The 27,969-nt window shown below is 40.9% G+C and overlaps 2 protein-coding genes across 7 annotated transcripts in view; one reads left to right on the top strand and one right to left on the bottom strand.

Moving 5' to 3' along the window:
* TMEM69 (transmembrane protein 69) overlaps positions 1-27,898 on the bottom strand; it is a 37,792-nt gene extending 9,894 nt beyond the window's left edge. The window contains exons 1-2 of the mRNA XM_083509748.1: positions 27,711-27,898; positions 20,844-20,979 (exon numbers count right to left, since the gene is read on the bottom strand). The gene's annotated coding sequence lies outside the window, so the exon portion shown is untranslated. The remainder of the gene's footprint in view (positions 1-20,843; positions 20,980-27,710) is intronic.
* On the top strand, positions 45-25,541 carry GPBP1L1 (GC-rich promoter binding protein 1 like 1). 6 transcript variants are annotated; one of them, XM_083509668.1, is made up of 14 exons: positions 394-592; positions 8,650-8,746; positions 9,446-9,602; positions 13,043-13,880; positions 15,208-15,323; positions 16,885-17,014; positions 17,978-18,258; positions 18,858-18,930; positions 20,043-20,236; positions 21,127-21,267; positions 21,444-21,602; positions 22,640-22,761; positions 24,076-24,178; positions 24,637-25,541. In XM_083509668.1, exons 5-14 carry the CDS (start codon positions 15,264-15,266, stop codon positions 24,784-24,786), a joined length of 1,413 nt encoding a protein of 470 aa, XP_083365794.1. In that variant the 5' UTR covers positions 394-592; positions 8,650-8,746; positions 9,446-9,602; positions 13,043-13,880; positions 15,208-15,263; the 3' UTR covers positions 24,787-25,541. The 6 variants fall into 6 exon arrangements, with proteins under 6 accessions (XP_083365793.1, XP_083365792.1, XP_083365794.1 ...); XM_083509670.1 differs by lacking the exon at positions 9,446-9,602; XM_083509667.1 differs by lacking the exons at positions 394-592; positions 8,650-8,746; positions 9,446-9,602 and adding an exon at positions 45-322.
* Positions 27,899-27,969: the final 71 nt, after the last annotated feature.

The raw sequence follows: 27,969 nt of genomic DNA, 5'->3' as shown, positions 1-27,969 counted from the left end.
TGGCTGGGGATAAGGGCGAACGAGGAAGAAGTGAAGTCCATAATATATTCGGGTTGCAGGACGTTAGCGTGCGAGGAAAGCGCACAGCATCACGGAAGTAGCTGTGAAAGGCTGGTTTGCCTGCAGCCTCCGATAACACAACCAGGAGGACACACGCTCACGCATGCGCAGAGCAGAAATGGAAGGCGCGCGAGAGCCCTGAGCAGCCTCTTTGGTGGGCGGCACGCGAAAGACTACTTCGCCTGGCTCGGACGAGCCAGAGCACGAGCGGCGGAAAGCGAGTGCGCGTGCGCCCCGGTCTTTTGGCACGGGCTGGGCCCAGGTGGGTGTGTTTCCCCCTCTTCCCCCCCCTCTTCGCACGCGTGAGTAGCCCCGCCCCCTCCGGCCCCCGGGCGGGCTGGGCCGGGCAGCCATTTTGGGCAGAGCTTTGTTATGGTTCGGTGTGGGGAACTCAAGCGACACAGAGAGTGAGGCGGGAGGGGGCGAGTGGGGCCTGGTCCCGTAAGCACGGCCTTGTGTGGAGAGAAGGGAAGAGGAGCTGGACTTGAGGCGGCGCTGAGCGGCAGCCAGCGGCCTTTGGGGAGAGAGTAAGGTAGGGAGCGGGCAGGGGGAAGCCCAGAGCAGGCGAGGGGGCGGGAGCATAAACAAGTGGAGGTTCTGTTGCAGGAAAGAGCCGAGGGGGCGGCGGAGGCCCTGCGGGGTCGCTTGGCGGCCGGGAGAGTTGCTCGGGGCAGTTGTTGGTTTGCGGAAGCGCTCGGGACAAGGGGCATCGCGGAGAGGTGCTTGGCAAGGGGCGGCGGGGGGCGGCGATAGCTAAGCAGAGGGTAATGGGGGGACCTGCTTGGAGGTGTCTGCGCGAGCAATTGGGGGGCGGGGTGGAGACTGGAGGTGTGCGAGGAAGGATCAGCTGGAGTAAAGAGTGAATAGCGGAAGGAGGAGGCTACGGTAGGCCTCTGGAGTGCAAAGTTGAGCAGGAGGTGCGGAGTGGCCAGGACAGGCAGTCGGTGGCATGTGATTTTCAGGGCAGGTGGGAGAGGGTTTTTTGTTTTGTTATTTGTTGGCATGGGGGTGAAATGGATTTGGGGTTCCAGCGTGGGTATAGGAAGGGAGGGAGAAGCTGATCAAAGCAGTTGTGAGACTAGGCTAAGGTAGGGGGCGGGCTGTCGAGTAGGGCACAGGATTTTATAAAGTGCGAGGAGTTATTCTTTAGTGGAAAGGGGGCAAATGCTGGCTTGTTGGACAACTTGTAGACAGCTTGTTGGACAACTCGAGACAGCCAAGTGTGGTGGGTCAAAACTAGGAATATTTAAGTAAGAATGCTTGGCTTGACGTAGTTTCCCTATGGAACTGTTTTCGTTTTCTTTTTCACACACACCCGCCCCAAACAACAACAGCGACTCTGTGTTCAGGAACAAATATACAAGTGTCAGGAATGGATAATTATATCTTGCCTTCCATGCAGACTGCCTTGTTAAATCTAGCATTGTTGTTCTTGCTGAGCAGGCTGAGAAGGAGGGAGTTGACTTGTGGGTGTGTTTGTAGGGAGGTACAAATAGAGTATTTTGAATATTAAGGCAGAAGGAAGGCATACAGTATTATACTTGTGTAATACTTCTTTGCTGCATATGACTCAAGGTAAGGAGTAGAGTGTCAGATTCTGGCAGTTACTGGTAGATTTTTTTAATGCTTGAATGGAATGTGCACTTCTTGTGTCTTTCCTGGTGGCTATATTACTCTAGATACTGCTTGAAATTATTTGTGTGTGTGTGTGGGTGTAAAAACATTTTCCTTTAAAATTTGGGTGGCTGAGTTAAAATATAAATGTTAAATAGAATCTAGTGCAAATGTGGAAGTTGTTGTGTGTCTTAAAAGGATAGTTGCTTTGCCTGTTCTGCACCAACATTTCTTGGGAAATAGGACAATTTGTCTATATGCCTTCTATGTAGAAGATAGTCTGAAGGAAACTGAACAATTCTTAACTTTTAAAGAGAATGTACTAAAGTAGTACTTCAGCCCGATAACCTTAACAGTAAGAATTTGCATCTAGAGATCTATCAATACTTTAGTAATTAGTTTGACTTTTAGATGCAATAGAAAAAGAGTTCCAGTGACCAGTGTTTTCTTAGGGGTGGGGGAAGAGACCAGACTTAAAGGATCTACTTTTGTTTTTTTCTGGAACCCCCAAGATCCATCAACCAGAGTTGGGTGCAAAAGGCATACTTAAAATTAAAGAATTCTGAGCCCAAGAATTTGTTTTTAGTACCAGACCAGAACTGAGCTGACAGTTCTTCCACACACATATCCACTCCTTGTTGCTCTATGCCACCCTATTTTCTTCATTTCAGCAATCTGATTTGTGCATCTTGCTATTATTAAGCAATTGATAGAAATCGCCAACCTCCTGAAAATCACATAGATCTTCCATTAAATCCCCAATCTCTGCACCCCTGTCTTGGGTGATCATTGTCAGGGTAAGGATGAGAACTAAGTATATTATGAAAGGATAATAGAATTTTGCAATCATTTTGATAGGTACTTCATTTATATAAACTTGTACACACTTTTGCATGAGTCACATGTTGTTCTTTTTTAGATGTATCTCAAAGAGATTAGTGGGTTTGGGATTATTTGTATGTCAGCTAATACTTTTTAGTCGATTTACCATTTGCAATTCTCCCTTTCTATACAACAAGTATAAGTGTATTTTAACCCTACAGTCCACGTACTGAATGCTACATTAACACTTCTGCTAATAGTAGTAGACAGATACGACTGTGGGTGGGGATTTTTTAATTAGATTTTGAGTTGTGTTGTCAAATTTCTGCTGCTGTTGTCATATACCCTACTGTAATGAGAAATGGAAATAAGATTAGAAATTTTCTTAAATCCTGCAAAATATTAACATCATTATGCTAAATGCTCTTCAAAATATGTCCACCCAGTTAATAGTCTGCATTCACACTAACTTCAAGCTGCATTAAGTGTAGTGGAACTTCTGAGCTAACATGTGGTTTATTGCACAGTTTTGTTTTAGATACCTGAGTTAAACTCAAGTGCTTTGTACATAGTGAAGCTTATACAGAAACTCGTTTATCACTTAGGCATTCTGGTGCTTGCTAGTTTTTCTGCCTCTGTAAATTAAGAGAAGAGTGTAAGCCTCACCATTCTGGAGGATTTCCTTGCACCAGAAACTTTGCCCTAGTAACAAATTGTCAATATTTCTGTACACAAGAGTAGCAGTGCAAAAACATTTAGTATTAGAAGAAACAACAGAACTGGAATATAATTCCCAAAGAGGATAGGTTTCCATTTAAGTTTCTATAATTTTGTTGTTTGCTGTGTTGCATTCAAAGCAAGTACTGAAAGAGAAGCTAGTATTGCCTCACCAGTTGATTTGCATAGTATTTGGTAGCCTTTACTGACTTATGGACAACTGTTAAGGGGGAAGGAATGACTATTGTGAAAGAAATATGTTAGTTCGCTCTTTTGCTGCAACCTCTGTATTTTAGAAAGAACACTGTACTTTGAAAGATAAGAGGTTTTGATACTTCCCACCTCTCCACTTCCCCTTTCCCTACTCCTTTAGTTGTAAAAATAGTTGAGTAATATATAGTAAAGTCAAGCTAGATTGAGACCAATGTAATGCATTTCTAGGGCACACATTTCTTCAAAAAGGTGATGAGACTGATGCCTATTTTTTATTCTTTTCCTGGCTCCTAACAAGTCTCCTACAGTAGGCTGCAGCATGTTACTAATTTGTCATTAATAATGTTAAGCTCCGGCACTTGTAGCATAACCATATATCAGAGGTCGCCAATGTTTTTGGACCATTTTGAATGTTGAAAGAATGCTGATGATGCCAGTTACAATATGGCAGCCATGGGGGAATGGCATGGCACAAAATTAGAGAAAGTGAAGATACATTTTCTGCCCCTGAGCAACCTCATGTTTACCATGGGAAATCAGCTGTGGAGGTACTAATGTCAAAGGCACAACAGCCTTGTTTTCCCCAATGGCAGTCCTAAACCAAAGCATAAACTGCCATCCTGTATCTAGAACATAAATAGAACAAGCTCTATTTAAAAAAGGAGAAAGATTTCTGAAATAGACATGTCTATTGTGCATATGGGGCCTATCACATTTTTTGTAAAATGGTATAAATATGACCTTGTAACATAGTTTCAAGTACCGTATTAAGTCAGAAGAAGAAATGCAAAAAAATTAAATTGTGATGGTCTTAAAATCTAAGCTTTCTTTTTGAAAGACTGTAATATGTTTGATTCATGGTGGAAAGAAAATTCTGTTCTAGATAATAAAGAGAAACTTTGTGAAGGGTGAATTCCACTATGTATTTAATCAAACACGGGATTCACTCATAGCACACTTAAAAAAAAAGATTTTAAAAGTATGTAATAGATGCTACGGACAATTAATGCAGATCTTTCCTTGGCTTAATTTCTGGAGTGTACACAGATATTTTACAGCTGTGTGTGTGGAAATATGGAAAGTAGTAATTCAGGTTCAGGTGTAACTGAATTACAAAAAAAATGGTTAGGTGTGTAAAATGGCTGACTTGTCTTCAATTTGTCTGACATGACTTTTTAAAGAATATATTGAAACAAGACTGCTTTCATTTTAGAAATATAATACATTATTTGTTTTAAAAGGGGGAGACTCAAGACCACTTATTTAACAATGTATGGTGTTTATACCCAAATAATTTCATCTCCAAAATAGCTATGTATTTGTACAGGCATTTAAACTTGCCCATACCAAAATTGGAGCTTACTTGCAGCCTATTATGGGTTGAATCCAGCAACCATTGGATAAATGGAATGACTTCTGCTCCTGCAGTGGTATGTCTCCTCCCCATGACCCCCAAATCTGAGGTAGTGGGTTGGGGAGGTGGGGTGCATGGAGGGGGGAGAAGTACATGAATGAAAGCCATTCCACTTGTGCAGTGATGTTTTCGGATACAACCCAGAACATTTTAAAGCTTGGGAAGTTTTAAATAGTGTGGCAGTGCAACTGGTCACCTTAGACTTTGTTTATGGATAAATATGTGTTGTGATGGTCATCACCATTTGATGTTGATAAACATCTGTATTAATCTGAGATACAAACAAGAGTCAGCATCCACACATAGCCATTTCACTCCTTCCTTCACCAGAGTAAAGCAGCCAGGAAGCTGCATCCAGACCAGGAGCCATAGTTATGGCTTTCAAACAAACCACATTATGAAACCATGGTATTAAGGTGGTCACTGCATTAACTAGTTCCAAGTGTGAATGCATCAAGAAGCTGTCGGCTGCAGCTTCCTGGTTTGCTCATTTGTGCAAAGGAAGAGGTGAAATGGTTGCATGTGAGTGCCTGAAACTTGTGTAAGTCTTGATTTACTAAGCCAAGATTATCCTCTGAACATCACCCATGTATAAAGTATGCACAAATTAATATGGGTTCAGCAACCAATATGTTGACTTGGATGAAGCAACTCAGTGATCAAATTTCAGTTGAGCCACGGCTTATATGTGTGGCGTTATGGACGGCAAAAATAATAATAGTCTAGTAATGGCCCACTTCACAATGATATCAGTAGTGATGCCTATCTTGTTTCAGTGTACAAAGGGTAAATTCTTCGTATGTTAACCTGTAGTTCTGATTTTCAACGGTTTCACAAAAGCTTTAGTAGATTAATGTGGGACATATTAAGCTACTAGTGAAATACTTGTTGTTTTGATGGACATTGTGTGTGTGTGTGTGTGTGTGTGTGTGTGTGTGTGTGTAAACCCACATGTGTGGAGATACCGTATACACTACACACTTTCCAGGGGCACCTGCGGTTTGTATATAGAAATACACCCTCTTGCGTGAATGGAAATATATTTTTGGCCACAATGTAGCCTACTGTACGAAGGTAACAGTGTTCGAAACTCCCATTGTTTTAGGCGCATTGTGCGACAGGAAATTTTATTAGTGTGAGCAGTTTCTGAGCTCTGGGTGCAGTACTACGCCTAAGATTTCAGATTAAAATTGCAGTGGAAGGAAGGAAGGACCTTTTCTGACTCCCCGCTTCCAGCTACTCTCTGAAGACTGAAGAGACCCTCTTAAGAATATTAGGGGGGTGGGCAAGGGAAGGACTAGACCATGTGAAAAATGAACATAATATTTTAGCTGCAGTTCACTCATTTTCAGCTTTGTATTTTTGTTACTTAAAAAGCATTCCGTTGTTGCACCCATAACCTAGGTTTAAGGTGCCATTTAGCTCCTAGCTTTCAAATCTGTTTCAAACACTGGAAGGTAAGACTTGTATTTGATATTCTGTCCACTCTTGTACCTGGCCCCTTCTGCAGCCCTTTGGCTGAGACCTTTCTCACTCCCATTTAAAAGGTTAATACCAATACCAATAACACAAGCAAGATATGATTGCATAGCATTCTTGTTGGCAGTCTAGCTGCAATAGTCTAAACTGCAGTTTCCAAAATGTCTTCAAAAACAACCCCTTGAAAAGCTCATTGCATTATTCCAGTCTAGAAATTAACCAGCCATGGCCAAGCTGTCTCTTGTCAAGAAAAGGTTGCAGTCAGCATATCAGGCATAGCTGATAAAATGCACTACATGCCACTGAAGCAATCACACGTTGAAATGGCAAAGTTGAATCCATAAGCACCCACAGGATGCACACCTGATCCTTCAGGGAGAGTGAAATCCTTTTCAGAACTGGTTGAACAGCACCTTCCTGGGCAGATGAACCGCCCACCAACAGCACTTCCATCTAGTTACAATTTATTGGTTCTCTGCCAAGTACCAAGACAGCAATGCTTCATCAGGAATTGACAGAGCTGGGTGTCAAAAGCCCCATAACCCTTTATAGGACACAGGAGTTCCTCAGCAGATAAGTTGGTGCAGAATGAGTTCCCATAAAATAAAAATCTGAAAACCACTGGTGTAAATCATAAGCACTGCAGCAGTTGTCTGAACCGCCTAAGAACATCCCGCCAAATCTCCTTCTTCCATCTAATCAACCATATTCAAGGTTTCAGTGGAAGGAAATGAAGGTGGAAGAACCATCTCCAGTACATGGCTTCAAATTTCAGATTTAACATGACAGTTACTTGATTTGAAGCTTTCTCAGAAGTAATACATGCAGATCCCATTATCTGAACATAATGCGTTCCTAGAAAATCACTCATTAGGCGAACAATCGCATAATGATCTGATGAATCCTATATTCCCCTCCTAACATTTAGTTTGGCCTTCAGTCACTGCCTCTGCTCTACAGGTTATATTAATCACATACTTTTTGAAATTTTTATTGATCAGGGTTGACCATACCAGTTTGAATTTTGTCATCCTAAGGATGGAAGTAAGGGCTGTTGTTCGCTTTTGTAGAAGGTGAAAAGATGTGGTGTGAAATGTTTGTACTCTGTTCTACATGAGTTGGGCCAAACTGCTTTTGCTCCTTTTTTCTGTGCTTGAAAATAGACTAGTTTTTAGACTGAAGCAGTGTTAGTTGATTATACTGGTTCATCATAAATACATTCTGCCATACTAAACTGAAAGATCAAATTCAAAATTGTTAATATATGAAGATGTCTTCTTTGGTGTGGGAATAAGTTCAATCCTTCAAGTTCTGAGGGTCCAGATGCTAGTGCTGCTTATGACCTATGGGCCAGTAAGTCTTAGTATGTGGCTGAACAGCCATCCAAGTGTTTTTGCCTACCAGTGTCTTCCAATACAGAATTCCATTGCTCAAAATGCATTTATATGGGAAAATGCAATGTAGCACCAACTAGCAAAGAACTACTACACATGGCGTTGGAAGTTATGCAATCAAGAGATGTATGGAGCAAATTAGGTTTCGGAAGAAGTAAGATGAACTATGTTTTTAAATGAGAACATAGTAACTAATCATGATTGGGTAGAATTAATGGAATCTGGACTGGGTTTTTTTGCAGATTTCTGTTTAAGGTTAGATAGTAAATCCCATGTGAATCACTCAGTAATTTGTGTATACCGTACCTATACCTAACAAACATTGAGCTGTAACTGTATGCATCAGTGATTAGAAAGCTGAATGCATAAAACATGCAGTTTTCTAGAGTAAACTAGGCTCTTCTGCACACTCAGCTGTTTGCCATATTGGTTTATTAGTTGCACTTAAGTCACAGTTTCCTGTGAAGTTGTGGTTTGACAAACCTTTGAAGCATTGAAGTAAGGGAGGTAATGAGATGGATGAATTGTTATCCATCAGATTGTTGAGAGGCTCGCTGGGACAGTAGGTTCCTTTGATTTAAACATTTACATACAAGATTTTGACCACTATAATATGGATGTGGCACACAAACTTGCAATATTATATATGTTTATGTTTTTGAAGGGGACATGATTTCATAGTGTTTCACTAGATATAAATTGCAAAGCCGCCAGACATGCAAATAGCCATTTTAAAACTCTTTAGAAAGGAACAGTACTAAAAACATTACAAGTAAGGGCTCTTCTATGGAGATTACACTTTTTTTGTTCTCAATTCTATTGGTTATTCAGTGTCTATGGTAACATCTGTTAGGTCTTTAATAAATACACAGGTATTTGCAGATTTACATGTAACTGCATTGTGTTAATTCAACCCTTCTCTGCTTTGCTTCTTAGGTAAACCTCTAGTAAGCTGAGCAATAGCTTGGAACTTTTATCCCAAAATAGAACCCAGTTACAACTTTGCTGAAACGAAAATAATTTTAGTATTTGAGTTAAGTGAATAACTTTTCCTCCCAAGAGTTGTAATGTTAAATTCCTGAATTATACTGTGTATTAACTTTCATTTTTAGTTTAGACAAGTATATTACGCCATTCATTCTCAATTGTTACTTGCTAGAAGCGTAAATACTAGTTATCCATGGATGAGCACCCAGCTGACACCATGCATCTGTTTCTGCTGGAGAGCTGTAGTGATAGATGCCACAGCCCTGCAATGTGCTTTTCTATTAATAATACTGACATTTTTGAACAACTAAAATACAAGTACACACCCAGAAACACAATAATTGAACAATAGGACAAAAACAACCTAACTTTAGGAATGGAAGCAAGAAAAAAGTATGGTATAATCGAATCTAAAGATACATGGTATACATTCTACTTGTCTTTGTTCTCCTTCAAAGGATCCTCACTTCTGAAGGAAAAGTTGAAGTTGGGATAAAACCTTATCTTGCGCCACTTAAGCTACACTCAGTATAGGAAAAAGAGGTGGGGGAGATGCTTATGTGTAACATAGATCAGGAGAAGATGACTAATCAGAATCTAGAAAAGGGTTCTGTATTTTTTTCAAACAATTAAAAAGTTTGCTGCATCTTTTAGCTCACCCACTCCTTGCATACCAAATCCAACATTCCAATCCGGGCTTTCAGCTGGGTCCTAGTCTTGACACCAGATGCTTTGCTCTACACAGCACATTTAAACCATAAGAGGAGCCCTGTCGGATCAGACCAGGGGTCTATCTAATCCAGCTTTGTGTTCTCAAAGTGGCCAACAGGGAGTGCTATGATGCACTCCCACTTGTGATCCACCCAACTGGTTTTTAGAGGCATTCTGCCTCTGATGCTGAGGTAATATAGCAACTGTGACTAGTTATTCTAAATGCAGAGTAATGGGCATCTCTGCTTGCATGATTGAATGATTGTGAGGGTGGTGCAGGTGGATGAGAGTGGGTAAGCCTCATTGTACTAGCAGAAACCCTTGTGTTGGCTCCTGCTAGCTAGCAGAACTACTTAGCCCAACAGGTCTACTGTGAGTAAAATATAACTGAGTTCCATCCACAGGCTTTTGAGTATGCTAAAATCAAGTTACATTTTCAGTGCATTTTTTAATTAAAATTTAAACTGTATAAGGCAGGCATCCCCAAACTTGGCCCTTCAGCTGTTTTGAGACTACAATTCCCATAATCCTTGACCACTGGTTCTGTTAGCTAGGGATGATGGGAGTTGTAGTCCCCAAACAGCTGCAGGGCCAAGTCTGGGGATGCCTGGTATAAGGGAAGTGCTGCTGGCCTTATGTTCTTGCCTTGGTAAATGGCATACTTAATGGTATACTTAATGATTTACTGTGAGCATAGCTTTCTGGGCTGTTACCATTTCCCTTCTAGGGCACAGTGGAAGCAAACTATGATCCCTGGCTTAGTATTGCATCTGAATTGGGAATTATTATTTATTTCACTTCCAAACAGACTATGGTTTGTGAATTATGCTTTGTTTCTACTTGTGCTAGCAGAGAGAACACAACAGCCCAGCAAAACATGTTCACAATAAAACATTAAGTATGCAGTGTGATGTGTGAACTACAGTGTGTTGTCATGCCAAAAATATAAGTATTGTAATAAAAATCTGAAAAGCTTTGCATTTGTTTGGATATAACATTTAAATCACATTTAGTGTTTTGATTCCCTCTAACCCCATCATCTATTTAAGTTCAAATACTCTTGGGAGCAGAATTGTGTGTAGATGAACCTTTGGTCTCATTCAGCAGGGTTCATCTTCTTTATTATTATTATTTTTTGAGATACTTCATTAGGTGAAACTAACCTATCTTTTTAGTTTTGTTTACTTTAATAAGTCAGAAATGTTAAATTGGAATCTATTCAACTTAGGGCATCAGGATATGTTCCAAGAAATCAGCATTTCTGGTTTGAGTTGAATCTTGAGAAGGCTTTTGTGTGTGTGTTAATGTCTCTTGCCAAATAATGTTGAATTCTCATCTGGGAGATATGGAGTTCAATTTCCAGGTTGTGAATGGATCATTAACCTCCCTCCTTGCCCCAAAAAGGAAAAGAAACATTATCACTTCACTGGGGACTTGCATGAGCAGGTGTTGCTAGAGGACCACAGTTCCTGGCCATGCTGGCTGCACTGATGGGAGTTGTAGTTCAGTAAAATCTGGAGAACCAGAGATTTCCCATTCCCAGCATAGTAATTATGGGGCCAGTATATTAAATCGGTAATTCTTTTAAAAATAATGTACCAATCTTGACATAGAACTTTTTGAATCAGGGTAGAGCAGCTTTCCCTGACTTGGAGCCCCCTCCACCCCCAACTACAGCTCCAGCTAGCATAGCTAATGATTAGGGATGATGGCAATTGTAGACCAAAATGTCGTGAGAGTATCAGGCTGGAAAAGGCTGGACTAGAGAATATAAACTTCTTTGCCATGATTATAGCTCCACATTGAGCTTTATGAGATCATAGAATCTTAGAGTTGGAAGGGATGCAAGGGTCATCTAGTCTAACCCCTGCAATGCAGGAATCTCAGCTAAAGCACCCATGACAGGTGGCCATTCAACTTCTGCTTAAAAACCTCCAAGGAAGGAGAGTCCACTACCTCTTGTGGGAGTCTGTTCCACTGCCGAATAGCTCTTACTATCAGAAAGATTTTTCCAAATGTTTAGTCGGAATTTCCTGACAACTTGAAGGCATTGGTTCAAGTCCTACCCTCCAGAGAGGGAGAAAACAAGCATGTTCCCTCTTCCATGTGACAGTCTTTAAGATATTTGAGGATGGCTATCAGATCTCCTATCCTCTTTTCCAGGCTAAACATACCCAGCTCCTTCAAGCGCTCCTTGTAAGCCTTAGTTTCCAGATCCTTAATCATCTTGGTTGCCCTCTGCACATGTTCCAGCTTGTCAACTTCCTTCTTAAATTGTGGTGCCCAGAATTTGGACACAGTATTCCAGGTGTGGTCTGACCAAGGCAGAATAGAATGGTACTATTACTTCACTTGGACACTGTACTTGTTGATGCAGCCTAGAATAGTGTTAGCTGTTGACTCATGTTAAGCTTGTGGTCCACCAAGACCCCTAGATCCTTTTCACAGTTACTACTAGTAGTCCAGGTGTCCCCCATCCTATATTTGTGCATCTGGTTCTTCCTGCCTAAGTGCAGAACCTTAGATTTGTCCCTATTGAAGTTCATTTTGTTAGCCTGGGCCCAGTTCTCCAGTCAAATATAACTTTACAGGAAGTATGTATCAAAGAGAAATTCAGGACTTAAAGAAATGAATGCTATGCAGAATTCCTTAAATGCTGCTGTTCTGGGGTTTCTTTTTGACCAGTAGGAAACCTTCCATAATTTACCTTTCGTGATTCTAGGCCTATAATTTCTGCCATGGTGATAAATCAATGGAACGTGGAATTTTTAAATTCTAAAATGCATAGCATCCTTAGTGATGTGCTAGTGTTCTGCGGTGTGTGTGTCCAATTTCAAATAAGTCATAGCTTAGTAGTTGTTAGGGTTGATTAATTATAGACACTGTATTAGTGAGGGTTGTTTGGTAGGTAATAAAATCTAAACCTTTCATAAGAGTTTTTCTTAGCTACATTTACATATTCAGCATTGCATAGTATTGACTGTGCTCAGTCCTCGTTTGGTTGACTTTGGGGGTTTTGCCGCCTTGTAAAGTGTTTTTTTATATATCTGCAAGCATCAAGGTTCCCTCTGAGCAGGCAGACAACTTTCCTTTTGTTTCTTTCTGGCCCTTTTGGGGGGCTTTTGTCGGTATTCAGTGAATTTGCAATTAGAGAGTGTTATTTGTATCCTCTGTTGGTAGTGCATGTTGGCAGACCTGTGTTTGAACATGGCGGCACCTGCAAAGTAGGTATGTGTGGAGTGTTGGAGTTCAAATACTTATTCATGAAGCTCACAAGGTAACTTTGATGGTGGTAATAATAATAATAATGATAATAATTTGTACCCCGCCTATCTGACTGGGTTGCCCCAGCCACTGTGGGTGGTAAAGTCTCTCAGCCTAACCTACTTCATGAAGCTATTTTATGAAGACAAAATAAGGTAATACATGGATGGATGGGGTACAAATAGGATAACTTTCAAGTTAAAAATGCTGAAATAGGGTGTTGATTGAAAATAATCACAGGTAACTTAAAAACTGGCTTGCTTCATGATTTCAGTAGAAACTGAAGAAGACATGGAAAACATATATTATTGAGCTTTTAGATCCTTTTTGCTTCATTTACTGATAGGTAATACTGTCTTTCTTTCAGAGAATACTTCGTGAATTCTACACTTTTCAGAAGATCGTCACCCAAATTCATTATAATACACCAACTTTCTCTTTTTTAAAGCAACAGCTCAACTAAATTAGTTCAGGGAGAGATTATTTTCTGGCTTAGCCCCTTACTTTTAGCTTTAATTGAATGCATTCATAGCAACAATAGGACAGAAATCATTGTGAATCTTACCTCTTCATCAAGTTGCTTTTAGTTCCTCAGCAAGGAAATTTAAGTTACATTATGTGAAAATCCTTTCAAGATGCAGTTTTAAGAATGCTAACAACTTTTTAAGCAACTATAAAAGTGGTGAGGATGAGTCTTGCATTTTAGAACTTCTACAAATATACGTTTTAACACACATTTTCAGAATTTGCAGGATCCTTCATGGTCCTGCCACCCACCTCCCCGCCCCCATTCCAAATCAAGTTGTTGCAGAAGATGAACAGAGTGGATTTGTGGAGTTCACCATTAATCATGGTGTCTTTCTGAATGCTGTGCATATCTGATAAGTACTGTTGTAATGTAAAAGCTGAGTTGCATAGCATTGTAACAACAACAGCAAAATTAATGAGGTGAATGTAGTTGTGGCTTTTCAAAAATGCACACTCCCTTTTAGGTTTTTTTTTTCTCATATAAGTGCAGAGAGCAATTAAGATGAGCAGCTAGAGGGGTGAGGGGTGCAGTCGGCACGAAGTGCGGCTTCTCGTGCTTCCTTTGGGACTCACCCTTGCCGCAAAGCTGGCATAGGTGCACCCTGGAGAAGGAAGAAATCTGGAGAACCAAGAGAAGTGCTAAAAGTGAGAGTGGTGGACTGCAGAGGCCGGACTAGGTAAGTCATTGTGGGACTTCTTTTGTTTACTGCTATATGAAAATACACAACCTTTGCGCCTTCATTTCCATCTCTGTTTGTGATATTTCACAACAGGTATGTTCAAATGATCATATCTTGATTTAATAAGAAGAAATAAGAAGTCTTGTGCACCCACATGCAGCTGCTCCTTTCCTGTCTTTGCATGAGGTGGCAAAGAACAGGGAAGTCTTTAGTTAAAAATAATATCCTGTTTAGTAGCTTTGGAACTGGTATTTGAAGCCATGGCTTGAGGTTGCCTTCAGGTGGTGTCTAGAAGCATAGAATCATAATTTGGAAGGGGCCCAAGAGTCATAAAGTTCAACCCCCTGCAGTGCAGGAATCTTAAGTAAAGCATGACAGAAGACCATCCAACCTCTGCTTAAAAACCTCCAATGAAGGAGAATGCACCACCTTACAAGAGAGTCTTTTCCACTGTTGAACAGCCCTACTGTCAGAAAGTTCTTCCTGATGTTTAGTCAGTATCACCTTTCTTGTAACTTGAATTCTTTGGTTTGGGTCCTAGCCTCTGGGACAGGAGAAAACAAGCTTGCTCCATCTTCCACGTGACAGTCCTTTAGATAACTGCAGAAGTTTAAAGAGTTTCCCAGTTCAGACAAAATGGGAAATGGGATGTTGACTGTGGATTTCTTGTTATGTGCTCATGGAAAAGCCATGATACCGTTCAAACATGCTTATTGTGAAAGATTTATAGCAGGGGTCAGCAAACTTTTTCAGCAGGGGGCCAGTCCACTGTCCCTCAAACTTTGTGGGGGGCCAGACTATATTTTTTGGGGGGGGGATGAATTCCTATGCCCCACGAATAACCCATTTTAAATAAAAGCACACATTCTACTCATGTAAAAATATGCTGATTCCTGGACCGTCCGCGGGCCGGATTTAGAAGGCGATTGGGCCGGATCCAGCCCCCGGGCCTTAGTTTGCCTACCTGTGATTTATAGTGTCCAGAGGGAGACCTGAGTGAAATACTAATAAGCTGGAGGGGAAATTAATACTGAATTCTTCATCAACTTTTTCTAGTTCCCAGCAGAAACTATAGAGGTTGATGGAGCTCAGTTTCTAGTTTTATTGGTTTGAATTGAGCATGGAGGATGGAAATCAACAGGAGCCATTGAACTACAGTAGTTCAGAATGGATCTATGTCAAGTTGTATATCCTTCAATTAGCTCTTGGAAAGATACTGAGTTGCTGTCCAAGCTGTTAGGGGCTGGCCTAGTCCTGTCTTTGCTGTGTTGTCTTTGCTGTGGGAAGGGCTGACAGTGGATGTGTGTTGTTCATCTTGTCTTAGATCCTGGCCATGAGGTTTGATGCCTCGCTTTATTGAAGGAGAGACACTGGACCTAAATGGCGCAGCATGACTTTGTTCCTGCCTGGCTTAACTTCTCTACACCACAGTCTGCTAAGGTAAACGACTGAATCTTGGATCAAACTCTTCAATAACATTTAGACAAGTTATGGCCAGGTTGCCTATTTGATTATGAAATGCATACATGGCTTTGTAAAACAGTTAAATTATATTGGCCATATTGAGCCTGCATTAAAAGTGCATCAACAATAAAATGGTAGGACATCGCTACCAGAATTGATAGCCCATTTGTCAAACTAATGCTTGCATTAACAAAACTAACATACAAATTGCATTTTTGGACAATTTGTCACTAATGATGTGTTGTCATGACATGGAAAAAGCTGCAAAACTTAAATGTAACCAGTGCCCTCTTCAAACTGTTTTTTGCTTCATTGGGAAGGGTTGGTGTAAACTCTTGCGCTTTGTGTGGCTGCAATGTAGCCTATTCTAGTTACATTAATTGGTCCATGCACTTTTGCCTCTGGCCCCACCCACCACTGGCATGCATCCCCTGGAAGGTTCCCAGGGAATGTAGACCTCGGGTTGAAAAAGGTTCTCTACCCCTGGTTTGGAACAGCCAGTCTCTCAAAGTCATGCACAGAGAAAATATAAACATTTACCATTACAGTAACACACAAAATTGTTAATTAATATGTGGGCAAAGTATGTGCCCTGAGAGACAAAGTGGATGTTCTGGGAACAACAAATGCTACAATATGACTGAAGCTAAGCTGGTGTTGTCCTGGAAGCCAGACTACTGGGAGCCCCTTGTAAGAGTATACAGTCATACCTCGGGTTGAAGACGCTTCGAGTTGAGCGTGGTCGAGTTGCGCTCCTCGGCAACCCGGAAGTAACGGAGCGCGTTACTTCCGGCCGCTTGCGCATGCGCAGACGCTCAAAATGACATCACGTGCATGCGCAGAAGTGGCGAAAAGCGGCATGCACAGACGTGCTGTCGCTAGTTACGTTTACTTCTAGATACGAACGAGGCTCCGGAACGGATCCCGTTCGTATCTAGAGGTACCACTGTATATATAATTTGGATAGGGTTGTATTTACCATTAAGATTCAAATGTGCAGCATGGGGGTGTGGCATTGCTCCTGTGTGCCCAGTAGCAGCTATAGCCAGAAGTGCTTTTTGCTAGTTTTGATAGGTGCACCAGCAGTTCCCGCTCCTGGTTAGGACAGACCTGGTAGCAATAATTAACGACAATATCCAGATTGGATTATCATAATGCATAGAATTATTATAATGCACTCAATGTGCACTTTCAGTGGCTTCTTATAAATGAAGAATCTAAATGCCATTTTCCAATATGGGTCCTAAACTGTTTGACAGTTGATCAGTCTGTTACCCTGAAATAATAGCAAGACAACTTGCTGTCACAGTGTATTTAAAAGGAGTCAAGGAAGGAACAGATTCTACACAATTGCAAACGTGTGGCTGAAGCTGGTACATATATACTAAATATAGCTTTGTTGGTTGGTTCTGGTGGTCACTGGAATATCACTTTTGAACAAAGTAGGAAACAATCTGTTGATAAACTCCTGAAAACTCATGCGGAGCTCATAATTCCAGAGCCTTTGCATGTTTTGATTATTTTTTTTCCTTAATAGGCCCCTGGAACCACTCTTGAGAAGCACGGAGAGCATCTTCCTCGGGGAGAGGGCCGCTTTGGAGTAAGCCGGAGACGCCACAACTCTTCTGATGGCTTTTTTAATAATGGTCCCCTCAGAACTGCAGGAGGTATATAAAAAGGCTCATACTAGAACTTGTACACACTGGTCTTAGGTTTTATTACTCAGTTAGATGCTGCAAACATTTAAATGCTTGAAAAACCTGATTGTCTGAGATAAAAGTGTGGAGGTTTTCAACTTACCTAGGGCTTTGTAACAATTGTTTCCTATGAGAGAGTAAACTGTGAGCACCCCACCTTATAAAAAGTAGGTGGTATTCTGATTTTTCATGATGTGCTAGGAGTCTGTTGGCATACTTAAGCAAACGTCAAGAAGACAGCTGTGATAGAAGACTATAATGTCATTGCTTGTAACGGAGAATGGTTAGGGTATATTGTTCACTTGGGCTTCACAATAAAGGCTGTAATCCCAAGATCTGGTTGGAGTAGTAAAGGTGATATTCTGAACTGACATAGAGCATGGATGGGGGACTTTTCCCCCAGGTGGGCCAAATCTGCTTCTGCCCTACACTTTGCAGGCCAAATTTGGGTAGGGTCTCCCACCTGTCAATCACCCAATATCACAATGAGGTGATGTGCCTCTATGAAAGAGCACTCCCAGTATGCCTTCAAAGAGGTTTGCTCTAGGATTGCTATGGTGTTTGCACTGAGTGCCCTGCTAAAGTGAAGAATTTTCCCTCCTTTTGAGCAGTTGTTTCCATAAAAATCAACTGATGGATGATTAGAGTGTGCCCTGCTTCAGCAAGGGAACAATGATGAGCTTGCTTCCAGTTGTTCCTTTGAAGCCACTTCAATAGCTGCATATGGCATTGGGGGGAGGGGAATAGATAGGTGTGATTTGCCAGAAGTAGCTGGGGTGCATTGTAGGTCCAAATTGGCTGCTGCACCAGAGGTTCCCAACCCCTGACAAAGTGCATTGTTGCTGCACGCTGGCTTCATTAGAGATCTGTACTATGGCAGATATTTTAGGTACTGACTATTTTTATTCATACAACAATCTTCCTCTCATGCAGACTGCTGGCATCAGCCTTCCCTGCACCGTCATGATTCTGTGGACTCTGGTGCTTCTAAAGGAGTTCATGTTGGGCTAGCTGGCAATCAGCCTGGCTGGTATGGTTCTTCACGAGGCCATGATGGCATGAATCAAAGAGGAGGAGGAGGAACTGGATCCCATCGCCACTGGAATGGCAATTTCCACTCCCGAAAGGGTTCAGCCTTTCAGGAAAAGCCACCTGCTGAGACGAGGGAGGAAAAGGAAGAAAAGGAGAAACTGCAATTTGAGGAGGAAGACTTTGTAAGTGTACAGTATTGTGTTTTCAACAAGGTTTCCTGCTGATTTTTCACAAGCACTAATTTCTTCTATGCTTTCATGCATCTCTGTGTTTCCCCAAACTGCATAATGTGTGAAGGCTCTGCCCCCAGAGATGTATCCACTTACATGTTCAAAGGAAAACTCCTTTCTTTGGATATAAATGGGAAGTTCCTACCACGTGCCAGTTGGGCAAGCAGTATCATTTTAGTTTCTTCCTCCTTCCAACTCAAAGCTTTCCCTAAGGCTAGATGCTGATCAGACATACTGTTTATTCCATGTTTAGACTATATAAAAAATTAAATCTTCTTTTCATGCAGTACATCTGCTTCACTTAAACCTATTTGTATCTTCAACCTAGTTCTTTAATAAACTTGCTATTTGCTCACACTGGTTTGCAGAGTAATTAAGTACAACAGCAAAGGAACATTGTCAAGATGTTGGTATATAAATTGTGAGAGAATAATGTTGAATTTAAATACAATTATTAAGTTTTTAAAACTTAGTCCTAGCTAAGTAACTTGAAAATGGAGTTAATAAAATTTTGTATCATAGTAAGACATATGTTTTTCTTTTTTTTCTAGCCATCATTGAATCCAGAAGCTGGAAAACAGAACAGCCAGAGTAAACCAGTTGGGACGCCATCTGGTGTTTGGGGTAGGTATTGAGGCATCATGGAACAGCCATCTTCTTAGAAATAGATATAAATTGTCTTTCCATTTTCAATCCCAAGAATTCTGAAGCAGATTGAGCTGAATCTTAGTATTTTCAAAGATGCCTTGGATATTTAGTGGTAGAGTTGTAGAGTCCTTGGGTCTCACCAAGAAATGTCTGTGTTCTCTTCTCTTCTCCCCCCACCCCCATCATATTTGACATTCAGCATCCTAGACATTTAAATTTTGACCATTCAGTATCTAGAGCACTTCTCCAATTCTTTCCAGCAATGTGGAAAGTGCTGTGTTTCCCATCCCTCATCCAAACCACCAGACCCATGGCTCAAGCAAGAGATTGGTGCTTGAGCCCTGAGCCTTAAGAAGCCACATACTAAAGGAAGGACTTGATTCAATGAGTTATGGTTCCTTTTTAATGCCCAAAGCAGCCCATGTTATCTACTAACCATTAATCACACATCTACTGTACCAATGTTCAGCCATGTAACATCCAAAGTAGTCCAAAGATTGTTAGGCCCTATGCGTACCACTGGTTACAGACATGTAGCCAGAATGGAACATACTAATTGAAAGTCAAGACTTTGTGAGAGGCCTAAGCTAAGCATAGCTACTTGCATCTTAGTGCTCATCTAAACTATGTTGGGCATAAAGATGAGCTTGTAACAATATGCACAACTGATAATTCCTACTGGTCCAGGTTTGTTCCCTCCAAAGACTCTAATGGAAGAATAGTGAATATAACTTGTTTCATCAGATTGCAATTATATAAAGTGTTGTCCTTTAGAATTGGGCTTTATTTGAACTGAATATCCATCTTGGTTGAAAACCTAAAATAAATCTATTTGTTAACTACATTTCCAGACTAGCCCTTCTCAGATCCTGTCCTATATGATGAGCTGTCACCAAATATTGCCTGTTTGAGCATGTGCTAAAATAACTGGGCTGAGAAAAGAGTGAACTTGTAACTCTTGAGGACTATGTTTCTGCCTTCCTGTAACAAGTAGTGTCTATAAAACCATCCATTCCCATTTGATTTAGGGATGAACTGCATTTTTAATGAAAATTTGGTGTGTTTCTCTTCCCCACCCCTTTTACTAGAAAACCCTCCTAGTGCCAAGCAACCTACCAAGATGCTGGTCATCAAAAAGGTTTCAAAAGAAGATCCTGCTGCTGCCTTCTCAGCTGCATTTACGTCACCAGGGCCTCAGCTTTCAAATGGCAACAAGGCAACTACCATTGTCCCAAGTGTCTACAAAAATCTGGTTCCCAAGCCTGCAACACCCCCTTCCAAGGTATGCATAGGTTCACTCAGATAAAAGGTAAAGGTACCACTGCAGGAGAAGTTTTAACATTCTGTTGACTAACCTAAAGGAAATATTAAATTGTGCTGTACTAAACCTATAAAATACTATTACAATGTAAATGGAAATAAAGGGTTCATGTTGAAGGTTAAGGTTTTTTTTAAAAAAAACAACAACAACTGGTTATCTTGAGTTGGTGTTCTATATGCACTTCCCTCCTTTTCTCTTTTCTTCCCGCTCCCCAATGTGAGGGTGTGCCCTCTCTCCTTTGCTGAGAAGGGCTGCATTATGACAACCAGTAGACACAGGAACATTTGGTATTAAGCTCTCAACAATCTCTATTTACTTGTGACTTAGGGACACGTGCCAGGTTCCCTCGTTACTCCAGTTCTGCATGGTTTCTCCCCAGCTGTTCCTGGCTTCTACTTTTGCATTCCCTGTCTTCAACTCTTAGTGCTTCGTCTCCAGTTTAAATGTTTTACACAGGGTGTTACCATATAATCACCATGCACAACATGTGTCTTGTAGGATAAATGCAGCCCCCTCTATTTGCACACATTCAGGGGAATTCTAATTGCCCACTGTTGCACCTTCTCACCTCTTTGTAGGAATAAGCAAGGCCTGCCAAAGCCCGTCACAAGTAGAAATGGGGATGGGAAACTTTATACATTACTCCGACCACTTTCCTTTCCTTTTCCTGGATCTGTGATGGGGCTGGTGCCAGTTTTTTCAGCCTGCCGAAAAAAATATAAATAGTAATCAAGGTGACTGTCTAGTTTTAAGCAAGATAAAAAATTAAGTTACTAGATTAATTATTGATGTTGCTTTTATGCAGTTTCTTGCTCCCTAATGTTACTGTATTTGTTCTCTTCTCATGGTAGCCAAGCCAATGGAAAGCTAACAGAAGTGAACATAAACCAGGCTCACTCTCCTCCAGCCGTGATTCTGCTTTTACAAGTCCAGTGTCTGTAACCAAACCTGCTGTACTGGCCAGTGGCTCTGTTCTCACCTCTTCCAAAGAGGTAAGCTTGAAAGGTTGAATTAAAAAACTGGATTTGAAAGTATTTGAACATCAGTGAACATACACTTATGATCACCCAGCTTTAATGACACAAATAGAAATGAGGTAGGGAGGACAGGATCCCTCTGGTAAAAAGTAAACTCTGGAAGATTTGCAGCACTTTTATTCTCTCTACAGAGTCCTTCCAGCATCACCCCTCCCATTGAAATAAACTCCTCTCGCTTGACAAAGCTGATGCGCCGCACCACAGATAAGAAGAGTGAGTTCTTGAAGGCCTTGAAGGATGACCGGAATGGGGAGTTGCCAGAGCGCCATGAGAGCAACAAATTGGAGGATGTAAGGGTGTAGCTCCGATTTTTCTTTCTAGAGTATTAAAACGATAGGGATTTTTGAGTGTGAAATGAAATGCTGTTTTAAATGTATGGCAGAGCTGGTATTTTCCAACTATTTTAAGTGCTTGACTTGTCTGGTAATCACCTACTTTTTATGGGAATTTGAATTTTGGTTCTGTTCTTTGACTTGTGCAGATAGGTGGTAAATGATAGTTAAAGGAGTGAGTTTTCGCATAAACAAAATATGTGTCCTCTTCATGCACAGTATATCCATTTAGCGAATAACCCCTGCAGAAATTCATTTTTAATCTATATAAATTAGTTTTTTCAACAAATAAAACAAAGCTGTATTTAATTTTTAGAAATGTAAAGTGCATAACACAAAACAGTATAGACATTTTCATTCCCCCACTCCCCAAATAATTGTGCTGGACTAGCACATTAAGGTAATTGAAAGCTTTTACTTTTACTCTCTTTACTTTGGGGAAATAAAGGGTGATAGAGGTATTAAAGAGTACTGAAGCAAAAGACCTTATTGGTTACAATAAGGTTATAACTAAGCATTTTGTCAGATGTCTGTGGGACCAGATCCAATGTGTGCAGAATACATGCTTAAGTTATTTGTTGGGAACCCATTCACAATCCTGATTGTAGGATTCATCAAGGCTCGAAAATTGCACACATAGCACCCTGTTGCACATGTGTTTTTACTTTGCTGGACATTCTAGAAACTACAGCTTCTAGTTAGAGGGATCTTGAAAAAAAGAATATTTTTACAATGTAATTTGTTAGTATTAATTATGGTCAGGAAGGCTGGGTATATATTGATTATTCTTCCAAAAGTAAACTCCTTGCAGAGCAATTTGTGCATGTTTGAAGTCTTGCTGGGCTTATTTCATAGCAAGTGTGGTTTTGATTGGATAGATAGCAGTACAAGAGTGGTTGTTTGATGCCATGATCTAAAGGCCTAGGTAGGCCTTGTATATCATAGCTCAGCAGCCTTCACCAGGCAATCTGACTTATTTTTTTCTCCCTTGCCAGATGGAGGATGGCAGCACACCAGAACCAAAGGAAAACTGGGAAGAGAATTGTCACCAGAATGGTCTTTCTCTGCCTTTAGAAGAAGGGGAGAACCTTTCTCACTCATTAGAAGCAGAACACAGGTGAGAGGGAAGACAGACTGCTAAGGAAAATCTTTTTCTACCAGCACTGTAGATAAATTAGTGGAATAAGAGTCAGAAGTAAAAGTAGAACCTGAAACTTCTTAAAGTTCTATCACCAACCACAAGATATTGTCAGTTTTTGCTTCTATTGTTTGATCATGCTGTTCTTGCAGTGTAGTGTGCCATTTTGCTATCCTGCAGTGGGTGCTCATATACTGGGAGGGTCTTTGCACAGAGGCATATTATTTCAAAGGTGATGGCAAGGGTAACTCCCTAACAGCTATCTATCACACATAAGACCAGAATGTTTTTGTGGAATAAATCATTAAGTCTTCTGACGCTACCCCAGCTGTTTGAGCACAACAGTAGATACTTAATGTCACGGCTAGATCAGGCCTGCATAAACCTCAGCCCAGTAATTGCTCAACCTCTGATGCTGCAGTGCTGCTCCCTCAGAGCAGGCATAGGAGTAATGGCTCCTTATCTGTTAGGGATGCTTTAGTTGTGATTCCTGCATGGCAGGGAGTTGGACTGGATAACCCTTGGGATAGCTTCCAACTCTACAGTTCTATGATTCATAACAGGAGTAGGGAGCAAGGTGTATTTGCCATCATTTGTCACAGAGTCCCTGTTGGCAGTGATGTTGCTGCCACAAGGTAGAGTGAGTTGGGGAAGAGACATTTTCTCCCATTTGCTCTGGAAGAGGCAGACGACACAATTATTTTGCTTATAAAGGACTTTCTATTTTTCAGTCAAATCACCCCTCAGATTTTGACATGCTGACAAGCACCTAATACATGCATGTCGGCATACATACACAGAAAAACTATTCCTCAAGAATAGTTATTTTCTTACTAATGAATAAAGAATACAAGAGGTGTATTCTACTCAGTTATAACCTGAGAGGGAAAAGGGGGCAACCCCATCCACTTGGCTTCTAGCTCCAGCCATCACTGGTCCAGTTCTTTCTCACATTAACCCTCAGGATTCCTGCCATATTCCTTTTTCATTCCCCAGTCCCTCATAACCACATCATTTACTTTCATTACCTAGGTCCTTCTTCATAAAGTCACCCCATGTTCCTTTGCAGCTGAAGAATACTTGTTAAATAATTGTTAACAATTATTTAACATTATTTAACAAGCATTGTTAACAATGCTTGTTAAATAGAACTTAACTAATTCATGTAAAAATCAGTGGTGAGTATAGAAAACGTGTCAGTTTTGTATGCATTGTTATGTGGGGGTGGGTCTTTCTTCCATTGTTAATCCAACCTCTCTTTCTCGACCCATCCCATCTCCTTTAAATTGCTAGGTTATTGAAAGCAATGGGGTGGCAAGAGTACCCTGAAAATGATGAGAATTGCCTTCCCCTCACAGAGGATGAGCTCAAAGAGTTCCAAATAAAGTCAGAGCAGGTATGTTTAGCTTTTGTGCTTAATACAGTACTACCTTGGGTTACATACGCTTCAGGTTACACACTCCGCTAACCCAGAAATAGTGCTTCAGGTCAAGAACTTTGCTTCAGGGTGAGAACATAAATCATGCTCCAGCAGCGGGAGGCCCCATTAGCTAAAGTGGTGCTTCAGTTTAAGTACAGTTTCAGGTTAAGTATGGACCTCCGGAACCAATTAAGTACTTAACCCGAGGTACCACTGTATTATTATCAGTCTTTTAGCATTGGTCGTTTCTTAGTTTTATTTCATAAAACCTGTGAGATTATGATTTCAAAAGCGTCTACTCAGGTTTTTTTTGCATGTTGACAAGCCTATATAGACTTTGTTTTATATGTACATAGTATTAGAGTGTACTCTGCTTTGAGCTCTGAATGGAAAAGGGAAACAAATACGAATTCATTTTTCTTTCTTTCCTGCAGCTAAGAAGAAACGGCTTTAGGAAGAATGGATTTCTTCAAGGCCGTGGCAACAGTCAACTATTCTCCCACTGGAGAAGCACTTTTAAGACAGAGTTTGAGGAGTCGGATACAGAAACAAGTAGCAGTGAAACTTCAGACGATGATGCCTGAAAATAGGCACAAAAAACCCACAGTACAAAACAACCCAGCAAACTCAGTTTGTAGTTCAGCACATAAATGTTTGGGGTTCAAATGAAGCAGAGTTTATTCTGTCTCAAGTCTGTTCAGTTTCTTTTTATTGTTGAAAACTTCATGCACAAGGGAAAGAATTATATCCCAAAGAAGAAAGCTATTGGCTTATTTTTGGTTTTGCCCTTCTATGCTTCATAGAGAACAGTCCATGCAGATGGGTGACTCATGGCCTTCTGGTGCAAGGCATAGTTTGTCTCATCAGCAGCAGGATGTAAGGGACTGAGTTGGGCAGCCACATGCTTCTCATACTGCCGTCCACATAGCAAAATGCTGTGCGGCAATAATGTGCTAAAACAATCATTGTCAATGACAAAATGGCTATGGAAGTTCTAATTGTGTTAAATTAATGCTAATAACATGGAACTTTTTTATTTTGTTTTTTGGCGGCTCGGGGAGCTTCATCACTTAACCAGGCGTGTTTGGGGTTTTTTCCTTTTTTGGGGGTACAGCTGTAAAATATTTGGATATAGGAATTGTTTGTGTTCTTGCAACCTTGATATTCAGGGTGGATTGTAAAATATAAATTTTTGTGGGACTTCAAAGATTAAGATTATTTTGATAACATTATTTACAGATTTAAAAAAGTGACTATCACATTGAGTCTGTATGAGGGGGAAAACTACTGCAACAAAAGATAACTAACTTGGAATAAATATTTTGCATCAGTTTGCCAATTCTGTGTCTCATTTCTCATGAAATGCTATAGAAGTAAGGCAACTTGGCTATCCTTATTTTGTGTTATTGTGGCCTTCATATAACAGAACCTGCTTTAAAGAAAACTATTGAGTAACTTGAATAAATCCTGATTTGGTTTTTAAGCAAGGGGTCCCTGCTCCTGCCAACCTAGCAGTTCAAAAGCACGTCAAAGTGCAAGTAGGTAAACAGGTACTGCTCCAACGGGAAGGTAAACGGCGTTTCCGTGCACTGCTCTGGTTCGCCAAAAGCGGCTTAGTCATGCTGGCCACATGACCCGGAAGCTGTACACCAGCTCCCTCGGCCAATAAAGCGAGATGAGCGCCGCAACCCCAGAGTCGGCCACGACTGGACCTAATGGTCATGGGTCCCCTTACCTTTACCTTACCAGTTGAATAGCTGTAATTCTCTTTCTCTCTGTGCAGAGCAATTTTACATTACAATGCAGATTATCAGAACTGAACATAAATTAACATCTGAGTGTAAAGTGAGGGAGAGAGGCTAAGTTGAAATGCTAATGTTTATACACTGAAGAAAATATAGAGACTTCAAATACTTTAATTTGATACTCATTGTCAGTCTCAACCTAGACTAACTCACAGAGTTGTTCTGAGGATAAAATAGGGGGCGGGGAACCAAGCATACACACACATAATTTATTTAATTTGTATACCGCCCTATACCTGCAGGTCTTGGGGTGGTTACAATATAAAATCACAAAATACAAAGCAACCCAATAACCCCCCCCCAATATGCTATATTGAGTTCCTTGGGGGAAAGTGGGAAATAAATATAATAATCCACAGGCTCTAGAAACAGCTTCAATTCATAAAATTCAAAGACACAATTATTGCACCCAAAGAACTTAGTTCCTTATGCTCAGCAGTTCCTTGGGCTTGAAGCTTCCTGAACAACATTCTCATTGCTACATGGCAAATCACTTCTAAAAGCAATGCATTATACAGCATGGGAACCTGCTATTCAACAACAAAACCTCACTAGGAATGTGCAATCTTAAGAGGGCCTTTGCATCAGACTCAACATGAACAACCAAAATATTTAATTTGCAGAAATAGCAGGAATATATTATGAATCAACATACTACGGGCAACTTATATATACACAGCTAGCATAGGAGACTCTATCCTCTGCTCACCAATATGCAGAAATCATCTGCTGCAAGTACTCTCAATCACATGTTCAGGTAACAGCAGAGGAATGCTGACTCACCAAAGGATAACATTTATTGTGACTCTGGACTACTGTAATAAAAAATAAACTTAGCTGAACTTGTAGGATGGCTATATAGGTTCACATGTACTTAAAACATTTATCAACTCCTTTCAAATTAATTTCAACTAGGTTGCAAGCATTGCATAGTAAAATCTGGAACCTTCCTAGAGCTGTATTGATATGACATGACTAGACTCTCAGCTGGGGATATGACTATGCTTGGTAAGACAGGTACTGCTCTGTGAAGAATCTGGCTCATGTCAGTTTTGATGCACAGTGGAGGATTAGAATGGGGTATCGGGTTTTTTCCTAACCAAATCCTGGTCTCCTATTTGGGATTTTGTAGATTTTCTGCATCAGCAAAGAGTTGAACTTCAAGGTCCCATCCAACTCTGATTCTATGCTGAAATACTGGCTTTCCTGCATTGACACCTTAAAGTCTAAAGCGGATTTATTGTGGTACATGCTTTCATAAACTAGAGCCCATTTGTTAGATGTATAAAGCATTGTCTTTAATGTGTGTGTGAATGTATATATGGAGTGCAGTGGGTTTTTGACATATCTATGCAAAGCCCAAATTTATAGAAGATACCCTTATCATAAGAGTTGTAACTGATGTTTCCTTCGTATCTAATTTAGCACCTGTCGTGGGGGATAATGAGATCAGCACTAGCCTATTCCAAATGTTCTGGTTTCCATCTTTCTCAGACAGTTACAACCCTTCACTGTATGCCATTGTCGCCAATGTCATATGTGAAGGACAGGCGTAGTTGGTACCACCTAAATTTTGTGTTAATCTGCCTTTCCGTTTCGTTGCGTGCGTATTTTTTAAAACTACCGGATACGATTATTTTACAAGAGCCATGTACCTTTTTAACGGTCATGCAGGAGAGGGAACATTAGCAGGCTTAGCTTACCTGTCATGGCTGCAGAACTGCGGAAAACGTGCGAGAAGCTCCCTTTTCTACAGCTACTGCAAGTGGAGAAACCTTCCTACGCGATTGCATGGGGCGAGTAACAGACCTGCGCAGAGTAGCAAAGCACTGAAGCACTAATGCGGCGTGGAGCGGTCATCCATAGCTGGGTACAAATAGCTCGCTCCCTTCCGCGCACACCTGCCATCGGACACACTTCGGTTCTTGTCTTTGCCGCGGTCGCATTCCTTCGCCGACCGCG

The sequence above is a fragment of the Podarcis liolepis genome (assembly GCF_965112155.1).
Source record: "Podarcis liolepis genome assembly, chromosome: 6".
Lineage (NCBI taxonomy): Eukaryota > Metazoa > Chordata > Lepidosauria > Squamata > Lacertidae > Podarcis > Podarcis liolepis.
This window is presented reverse-complemented; position numbering and strand designations above follow the sequence as displayed.

Bases quoted from the DNA above. Each gene is read 5' to 3' on its own strand.
- GPBP1L1 (XM_083509667.1), top strand. From the start codon at position 15,264: ATGGCGCAGCATGACTTTGTTCCTGCCTGGCTTAACTTCTCTACACCA. The intron at 18,931-20,042 runs GTAGGTATTGAG...CCCTTTTACTAG, and splicing joins GACGCCATCTGGTGTTTGGG to AAAACCCTCCTAGTGCCAAG. The intron at 21,268-21,443 runs GTAAGCTTGAAA...TTCTCTCTACAG, and splicing joins TTCTCACCTCTTCCAAAGAG to AGTCCTTCCAGCATCACCCC.